This window comes from Ctenocephalides felis, unplaced genomic scaffold (genome assembly GCF_003426905.1).
Source record: "Ctenocephalides felis isolate EL2017-DRISC unplaced genomic scaffold, ASM342690v1 CF-g0.4_SCAFFOLD_01604, whole genome shotgun sequence".
In the NCBI taxonomy this organism is placed as follows: domain Eukaryota; kingdom Metazoa; phylum Arthropoda; class Insecta; order Siphonaptera; family Pulicidae; genus Ctenocephalides; species Ctenocephalides felis.
The window spans coordinates 4700760-4711266 of record NW_020537758.1 but is presented as its reverse complement, the minus strand read 5'-3'; the positions used below and the strand labels follow the sequence as shown (position 1 = coordinate 4711266).

The 10507-nt window shown below is 32.4% G+C and overlaps 1 protein-coding gene across 1 annotated transcript; it reads left to right on the top strand.

The window, feature by feature from the left end:
- Positions 1-1018: 1018 nt before the first annotated feature.
- On the top strand, positions 1019-9155 carry LOC113372269 (adipocyte plasma membrane-associated protein-like). Its single transcript, XM_026612597.1, is given in 8 exon segments — positions 1019-1175; positions 2242-2361; positions 3689-3891; positions 3955-4002; positions 4005-4239; positions 4795-4988; positions 6550-6767; positions 8328-9155. Coding segments are annotated over 7 exon segments (1797 nt in total). The 5' UTR covers positions 1019-1175; positions 2242-2251; the 3' UTR covers positions 9117-9155.
- The last annotated feature ends 1352 nt before the right edge of the window (positions 9156-10507 follow it).

The following is a 10507-nucleotide window of genomic DNA, read 5'->3' as shown; positions in this document are numbered from 1 at the left end:
AAAATTCATTTGTTCAGCATTGGATATGGAATCATTAGCAAATTGATCTTAGATTGAAGAACTAGATTTTACAAATTAATTCACCTGAGATTTGAGCATAAACAGAAATGTTTATTAAATTTTTAGTTGAAAAATGTACTTTAGAAATTAAAATTGCTAAAAGCAAGTGAAATATCGTACGAGATTATGAAAACTATAGACTATGACTATATTATTGATGCAATTATGTTGTGTTGTAAAATCAAGTGTGATATTGTTCTTTTACCGTAGATATTATATTATTTTTGTTTTAATTTTTTATAATGCTTATGAATCACAAAACTAGGACATCAAATAGGATATTAAAAAGTATAGGATAAGATATTAAAAAATTTGAATTTTTGAATTATAGACGTGAGTACAGGGCAACGTATGTCGGGTCAGCTAGTATATATATATATATATATATATATATATATTTATATATATTATATATATATACATATAATATATATTTAGCTGTAACAAGAAGAGGTATCTTTATATACCGCAACAAAAACTTCTTATCCTATATTACAACCATGGTTTGTATCATGGGCAAACAAGTTTTTATATGAAATGGTTTATATATATTTTTGTAAATATACATGTAATATGTATTTTAGTATATTTTGTATTTGTTTACATATAAACATATGTGTCAAAAATAATAACTAAAAAAAATTTATATATATGCATATAAAGGCCAACTTCACTTAACGCCGTTTGCCGTTACTACAACTACGACGTCCAAGTCATGCTTATTTATCTACGATCCAAGTGTTTATTTTTAATTCAAAATTAAACAAACCAATTCCAAATTTAATCTCGTATTTACCCAAGTGTTAAAATTATCTCAACTTCGTCTGCGGATTTTAAAAAACGACAAAAAGCGCCGACGTGTCATTAATTCCGACGCCATCTTTTATCACCTGTGTCCACATGACATGTCATGTCAGCAAAACGCCGTCTCTGTCGAGTTGTCAATTCGTAAAAGAAATTCGTGCATTTTAATTATTATCAAATGCACTTTGAACGGGCTGTGATAGTAATAAAAGATTAATACAAGTTTTTATTTTATTTGTTTTGTTATTTAGAATTTAGTGTAGACGACATATGTTTCGGGATTCGTGAGGAGTCGGTAAAGGATTGTTGATGTAAGTTGGATTTTTTGGTGTTGTAATTGATATTATTGATGTATGTTGGATATTTTGGTATTTTGCAGGTAGATTGTGAAAATTGTAGGTATTTAAGGTGTTTTTGATGGTTTACAGGTGCTTACGTTAATATTTTGGGCAGGATCAATAATTATTTTTTTTTAGGTTATGTCTGTCACTAGGATTGCATAGGAATGGATTCTAATTGGAAATTCTCTTATATATTCACAAAAAGCAATTTTTCTTCTGTGATCAAAGTCTGTAAAGACGAAATTACACATTTATTATCTTCATAAGATTTTTATAACTTTAAAACTTGGCCTCATTTTTATATAAGGCCAAAATGGTTTCCACATCATTTTGTCAACGTAAAGTGACTCTATTATATATATATATATATATATATATATATATATATATATATATATATATTGAATTGCCTATTTTCAATGTGCAAATTACTTCGATTCAATGTCAATGTGTAAATTACATTTCAAACCATATATAAATTTTTAGTTGTAATACAGGAATTAGCTTCCCAGTTGACAAAAGCTGAAAATTTCTTCTATACAATTTAAATAATGCACTTGCAGATGTACGAATGAAGTAATTATCATAGAGTAAACCCATAATTTTGATCTTCAGCTAATAAGATTAATTATTAGGATAAAAAATACTCAATTTCATTATTTATTACATTTCTTACTAGTCAAAACTTATACTCATATTTGTGTATCGGCAATATATAAGTATGTATCACAATGTTTGTTCCAAATAGACCCCTAAACTACTGAATCGATTTCAATTTTGATTTGCACACCTTGTGCATTTGGTTTTATTTTAATCGATGAATAGTGTATATCTTAATGTAGAGTTGCAAATATATATTTTACATTTTATCACTGTGCACAATTAGATTGAACTCGAAAGATAGAATTGCACAAAGATCACTTACTTAAAAAAGCCTTTAGCACTAGAAGCGTTAAATTCAAATCCGAAATCCTTAAAGTGCAAAGTAGCGTAAAAAATCTCTAAAACATATAATTTTTATATTTTGTTGTTTCAGATCTGCAATAATGGGTTGCTGCAAACGATTGTTTTGTTTTACACTGTCCAGTGCAATTTTTTTTGCACTTTTAGCATTTTTACCAGGAATTCCACCGATAGCCGAATTCTCTGAATTCAGGTATTATAAACAGCTAATATCCAGGGTGTCCCAGAACTCAACCTCAATTAGATAAAAAATCTTACATTGTTTGGAAATTATGAGCTTTCAAGAGTTTTAAGAGCTAGAGCTTTGGTGAAATTGTGACCATTTTTCAGTTACTGAGGTTGATTTTTATTACTTTTGTTTTTTTAAACTTTGAATTCATAATCGCAAATAAAATTTCTAAGACCACAGTCAAAAATAATGACTCAATTGCCCCGAGTTTTCAAGAATTAAGGAGGTATTCTACTGTAGAATTCTGAAAAAATCGAAAAAATTTTTTTTTCATATTTTCAAAGTTTAGTTATTCAAAAATATGTCATTAAAAGGATTTTTCAACATTACTATTATTTCCTGAGTTATATCCGTTTTAGTGACGTGGCCTCGATTCGGGTCCGACCGAGTCTCAAAACTTTGAACGCGTTTTTCTCGGAACTACTTTTTTCGAGCTGGCGGTAAAGATATCTCGAGTTCTAATGATTTACTTCAAATTTGGAGAGAATCTTCTCTATACATCGCTTTATCGCGACTTTTATGGACCTTTCCCAAAACTATAACTTTTCATTTAGTATTTTTAAAAAATTCGGAATTGTTAAAAAAAACATGAAAAAAGAATTTTTTTTTCAAACTGCCGCCATTCAAACAAAAATTTTTTTTTTAACTTATTCAAGGTTCATACGATAGCGGCATCTATTATAATGAAGAATCCATCTATTTTTTATGTTTCAAATCACCAGGAGGGTTGGAATCATGTACGCCAGGACACCCTCTTTTTTGGGAACTTCCACTTTGACTGCTCATAACTTTGTGAATTTTAATTTTTTTTCTTTAATAATTTTTTTATGTAATAATAAAATATCAATAAACAAATGATAAAAAATCGATAGTAAAAATATTATTTGTTTCCTTTATACAGCGCTTCAAAAACCGGGCAAAATTCATGCTTCTACAGTAGAATACCCCCTTAAGACTTTCTGCTGAATTATGAATTTAAAATTTTCAACATCCGTTGACTTTGAGAGGCACTCCTTTAAAAAAAACGTATTGAAGTCTGTTGGCAAGTTTCATCAAAATTTGGCGCATTTATACAGGATTGTAAAATGCTAAAATACCTGATAGTCTTATGAAAAAATTTTGAGTAAAAAAATAAAAACCTGAAAATCACACATTTCGCTCACATTTAGTTCTGGGCAAATTGAGTTCTGGGACACTTTGTATATATATACAATATATATATATATATATATATATATATATATATACTTGTATATATATATATATATATATATATATTATCCTTTTTAAGTGTACCAGCTATTCAAAAACTAGAAGGTCCCCTAGAATTAAACAACTTACTAGACAATGCCGAGAAATTATATTTAAACAAAATAGTAGGACCCGAACATTTACTAGTACACAAAAACGAACTATACACAACTCTCCACGGACAAATTGCCAAACTTGTGGACGGCAATGTCGTACATGTTGCACAAATTGGAAAACCATGCGGTAAATAGACATAAAAATAATATTTTGGTTTACCAAATTTATTTAATCCATCTTTTACCCCAGAAGGTGAATACCAGGACAAAATCTGCGGCCGTCCATTAGGCATGCAGTTCATAAACGACAAGAACTGATTGTATCAGACGCCTATTTGGGTATCTGGAAAGTCGATGTAGAACTTGGTAAAAAGACTCAATTGGTGTCCAAGGATGAAGTCATCAATGGACGTAAACCAAGGATTTTCAACAGTGTCGCCGTTGCTAAAAATGGTGACATATATTGGACTGATTCCAGCAGCGATGTGAGCTTGGAAGATGGACTTTATACTGTTTTGATGAACCCATCAGGAAGGTAAGGGTAAAAGATTTAATTTTATACTATATACACCTAAGTCTGTTTTTACACGGTAGATTGGTTCCAGAAGAAGCCGTGTAAAAAAAAAACGTGTAAAAAAAGACATTGATCTTATACAAAAATGGGTGATTTGTCCTACTCTCTAAAACCTATTAAAATTAGTGAAAAACAAGAATTTTTAAGAACAAGAATTCATGTTTATTTTATTAAATCAAATATAATAAAAAAAATCAAAGTAAAAATTGTTTGTACGCGCTAAAGGGGAATTCACTTAAATCTTTATGCTAGTGTTCGCAAACTATCGATACTATCGATGGTTTCAGACTTTTTTCTTTCATAAATACTTTTTTGTGATATGAACATACTTCGCAAAAATTTAATTTGACAAAAAACTTTAAGTACATAAAATTTCAAATCGTGTTAAATGGAATAAAATCGTGTAAAAAAATTAAAAATATTCAATTTTCAAACCGTGTTATATCAAAACCGTGTACAAAAAGACCGTGTAAAAACAGACTTAGGTGTATTATTACATGTAATTTTTTTCCCCAGATTATTCCATTACTCGCAAGCGACCAAGAAAAATAAGGTGCTCTTGGATGGAATTTGGTTTGCAAACGGTTTGGTTTTGAGTCCTGATGAAGACTTTTTGGTGATTTCTGAAACTGCAGCTTCCAGGCTTATCAAACATCATTTGAAGGGCCCGAAGAGTGGCAGGACCGAACTCTTCTTGGCTGGACTACCAGGTAAAATAAAAAAAATATTGCATAGAGTTGCACAATATTTTTAGATTATATACAACAATTTGGGACTGTATACAACGTTGAGACAGTCTGCAACATTTTTTGATGAAACAATTCAGAAAGTGCTTTTAAGACAATTTGAAAACATGTTTTAGACAGTTTTGATAGTTTAGGGCATTTTAGGGTATTTTCGGACAGTTTAGAACATTTTCGAAGGATTTGGAGCATTTTTGGGCTATGTAGAGCATTCTTAGACGATCCAGAATATTCTTAGACCATTAACAGCATTTTTGGACGACGCATAACATTATTGGACTCTCCACAACATTTTTGAACGATTTGGAGCATCGCCGGACTCTTTGAATCATCCCTGAATAATTTGGTGCATCCCTGGATAATCTGGAGAACTTTCGGACGATTTTTGAGCTATCCTGGACGATTTGAAGCGTCTCTAGATAATTTGCATCATCCTTGGATGATCTGGAGTGTTCCTGGATAATTTGGAGCGTTTTTAAATAATTTGTAGCACTCTTGGACGATTTATACCATTCTTGGTCGATTTGTACCATTCTTGAATAATCTGGAGCACTCTGGTACAATTTGGAGCACTCTGGGACGATCTGGAGTGTTTTTGGACGATCTGGAGTGTTTTTGGACGATCTGGAGTGTTTTTGGACGATCTGGAGTGTTTTTGGACGATCTGGAGTGTTTTTGGACGATCTGGAGTGTTTTTGGACGATCTGGAGTGTTTTTGGACGATCTGGAGTGTTCTTGGATAATTTGGAGCATCCCAGGACAGTTTGCAGCATTCCAGAACGACCTGGAGCATCTCTAGACAATCTGTAGCATCATCGGACAATTCAGAGTATCCCTGGACGATTTGGAGCATCCCTGGTTAATCTGAAGCATTCCTGGACAATGTGGAGCAACCCTCGTCAATCTGGAGCATCCTGGGACAATTTAGAATATTTTTTTAACGATTCACAACATTTTTGGACCATTTGAAACAATCTTAGACGATTTAAAATATTCTTGGACGATTTAGAACATTTTTCGATAATCTGGAACGGTTTTGTAGGACCAGGAACTGATTTGGACGCCATGCAACGTTTTTGGGCAATTTGCAACAATTTTAGGTAACCTGAGGCTGTTTTAAATAATATGTAACTGTTTTGCTTGAGTAGGAACTTGGACGATCTGGAACTGTTTTGGAGGATCAGGAACTGTCTCGGACGATCAGGAACTGTTTTGGAGGATTTGCAACTGTCTTGGACGATCTGCGATCATTTTTTTAGACGATCTACATCAGTTTTAGATGATCTGCAACAGTTTTTAGACAATCTGCAACAGTTTTTAGACAATCTGCAACAGTTTTTAGACAATCTGCAACAGTTTTTAGATGATCTGCAACAGTTTTTAGATGATCTGCAACAGTTTTCAGACAATCTGCAACAGTTTTTAGACAACCTGCAACATTTTTAGTCAACCTGCAACAGTTTTAGACTGCATCAGCAGTTTTTCTTTACCAAAAACATTGCAAAATATTTTTATCATTTATTTCCAGGTTTGCCCGACAACCTGACGCCCTTGAAAGACAACGAAGGCATTCTAGTGCCATTGGTGCAATCGTGCGATGACGACCATCCTGCTATTTTCCATTCGATGGCACCTTTTCCATTGTTACGTAAAGTTCTTGTACGGTTATTGCATTCTGTTGACTTGATACTGGAGAAGGCTAACGAAATTTACCCTAACGAGTATCTTCAGAAGGCCAAATATTATGTAAGTAGATAGAAGAAATATACATATACAGTAGAACTCCAATCATCCGAACTCCAATTATCCGAACTCCAATCATCCGAACTCTGACTATCCGAATCGCCGATTATCCGAATCACTTTCAGAAAAAAAATTGTCCAAAAAAAGTCTAACAATAAGTGCGCTATTATTCTTCCACCAGCAAAGCCAGTGTAGGCACATATTGTTTGTTTTGATTTGACGGAGATGTTTACAAAACAATGATCTTTATTTCTAAACTTGTACATAAGTACATTTTATTCATATATTTATTGCATAAAATAGTGCAATATCAAAACGTAACTTTTTTTCTCTCCAATGGCAATTTTAAAAACAAACTCCGATTATCCGAATATTTGATTATCCGAATGGGTCCCGGTCACCATTAACCCTCCGTCGGTCGGCGTGGTCTGGCCAGACTTTTTTCGACTTCAATTAAAAAAATAAAATACTTCTAGTAATCCTATCGACTTGAAATTTCTTGACTTTTCCTAAAATTTCATTAGCTGTCGATCAATGAAAAAATCAGGACCAAAAAATGTACAGAAGGATAATTATAAGGATATTAACTTTTTTATACTTCGAACGGTCGGAAAGGTCTGTCTAGACCACCTATACATTTTGTATGAAATATACGCTTTTTGATATATGTAAACCAGTATTTTGTCTTTTTTCATGGTATTTTCTATTCAAACTGCGTTGTATATATTCTTTGCTATGTGTTGTAACATGAATGTTAGTATTTTCATGACGAGAATTCCTTGAAATCCTATCAAACTTATTGGTAATCACAAACACTGAAAATCGGACGAGTAATGCGCACATTATCCCCAATTTTTCTACCCGTAGTACTACATTCGAAATTTTTTTGGCAAACCTGTAGTGAAATTATATTTTCAACTTGAATTTTACAGCTTATTTCAAAGGCGACGCACCTCATTTCGTTTTCATTTGAATTTCACATTCATTTCGAAGGAGCCGAAAAAGAATAAATATTGTTTTTCATTGATATAAAACAGACAAATAAAAATAATAAAAAAGCAACGATTTTTTTATATTTTTTGATTTTTTTATATAATATAATATATATATATATATTTTTATTATAAGCAAGCTCAACACATGCAAAAGACGGTAAGAAATAGAAAAAATCAAAACTATAAATATTTACTACTAATAATCGTTAATATATACGACACCAAAAACTCATTTATCCCATATAAATGCATGTAAAGTGAATGGTGGTCCAGCCAGACCTTTCCGACCGTTCGAAGGTGAAAAAATATCCGACCGACGGAGGGTTAATTCGGATAATTGGAGTTCTACTGTACTAGTACAACTTCACCATTGGAACTTTTTGGTGATACTATTTTAAAGTAGAGGGTACAAAATGTGTAACCACTTATTGTTTTAAATCGGACGACGTCGCTACCACGACCTTAATGGTCACGTCAATTTTTTGTCGCAAAATTTTTTTTGGTCGTTGTTAGTAGTTAAGTTTTAAGAAAATAGAAGTGTTTTGTATATCTTGTATATCTTTTACAGTGGGGTAACTTTGAAATGTTGACGTCAGTAATTTCCCCAAAACGTTTGACGATTTTGCACGTCGATTACAACGGCAAAATTTTGGGATCGATGCATTCGATGACAGGAGACGTCAAAGGCATCTCGCATGCCTTACCTCATTCCGATGGATATCTTTATTTGGGGTCACCATTTAATAACTATTTGGCACGTGTACCTATGCCCAAATCGTCCAAGATCAGGGTATCTAAGGTTACTTATGAGGGCGAAGGGTTGGACGTTGCTGGGGAAAAGGTAAAGGAGACTCCTAAGGTAAAGGAAGTACCTAAGGTAAAGGAGGTGCCTAAGGTAAAGGAAGTACCGAAACAAAAAGAGGTGCCTAAACAAAAGGAGGTCGTGAAAGAAGTGCCAAAGCAGAAGGAAGTTCCTAAACAACAAGAAGTGCCAAAGCCTAAAGAAGCACCAAAGCCTACACCCAAACCAACTGAAGCACCAAAGCCCACCAAGGACTTCCCTAAAGAACCTCCAAAGGACGCCCAGAAGCCCAAAGAACCTGCCAAACCTAAACCAGAACCTCCAAAGCCGACAAAGGCACCAGAAACCACCAAACCGACAACGACTACTCCTAAACCAGCACCAAAAGAAACCAAGCCTAAGGAGGTCCCCAAACAAAAAGAGGCACCAAAACCAAAACCAGGACAAAAAATTAAGGAACCTGCACCAATTGTGGAGGAAGTTAAGGACACTCAGCCGCCGCAGCAGGAAAAATTGAAAGTCATCAAAAAGGGTGGACAAATGGGCGAATTGTAAAAGAAGTGGATGGTTTCTTTGAAAATCTCAGGAAAGCAATAAGACATACATTTATATATATATATATATATATATATATATATATATATATATATAATTTTACAATTTACATTTTTCTTTTAAATTTAACCCATATTAGCCCCTGCACTATTTATACTGCTCTGCATTTATTTATATCGCTTGTAACTTTTGAACGGTTTGTCTAATTTACATGAATTATTTTGCAAATTTGTGCAAAACTGAACAATTTAAAATATTGTCGGACATTCTTAAGTTCTACAACAACTCGGTATACTCATAATTGAACAAAAAAAGAAAAACCAATGAAAAATCATAGTTTCTTAATGATGTGAATTTAGCTGGGGTACATTCACACGTTTGATCTTGAATTACTTTTAAACTTTTTGCGTAAACTTAAAAGTATATTCGGCAAATTTGTACAAAATTAAATTATCAACAATGTTGCTTAATTTACTCAAAAATGGCGTTAGAAACTCGTCCGAGTATGCAAAACTGACGGTTTATTTAAATATAGTGCATTTATTCGTTACATCCTGGAAAGCTTTTAAACTATTTATGCAAACCTAATGGTTAGTTCGGTAAATTTGTAGTAAATTGTGTAATGTAAAACATTTTCTTACAACATAAGGCCATAGAATAACTCGGTATACTCATAAATTGAGTTAGATACTCGTCCGAGTATGAAAACTGACGATTTATTTATCTAGAGTGCATTTATTCGTTACATCTTGAATAACTTTTAAACTATTTATCCAAAACGAATGTTTGGTATGTTGGTAAATTTGTAGTAAATTGAGTAATTTAAAACATTTTTTTACAACATAAAACTCTAGAACAACTCGGTGTACTCGTAAATTGTTTTAGAAACTCGTCCGAGTATGAAAACTAACAATATAGTGCATTGATTCATTACATTTTGGATAACTTTTAAACTATTTATCCGAATTGAATATTTTATTCGGTAAATTTATAGTAAATTGAATAATGTAAAATATTTTCTTACAACAAAAAGCTCTAGAACGACTCGGTAAAGTCGTAAATGACATTAGAAACTCGTCCGAGTATGAAAACTGACAATATAGTGCATTTATTTGTTATATCCTGGATAATTTTTAAACTATTTATCCAAACGAAATATTCTGTTTGGAAAATTTGTAGTAAATTGAGTAATGTAAAACATTTTCTTACAACATGAGACCCTAGAATAACGCGGTATGCACATAAATTGCTTTAGAACTGGTCCGAGTATGAAAACCGACAATAATAGTGCATTTATTCGTTACATCTTGGATAACTTTTGAACTATTTATTCAAACCTAATACTTTGTTCGACAAATTTGTTGTAAATTGAATAATTTCTTCATTTCTTT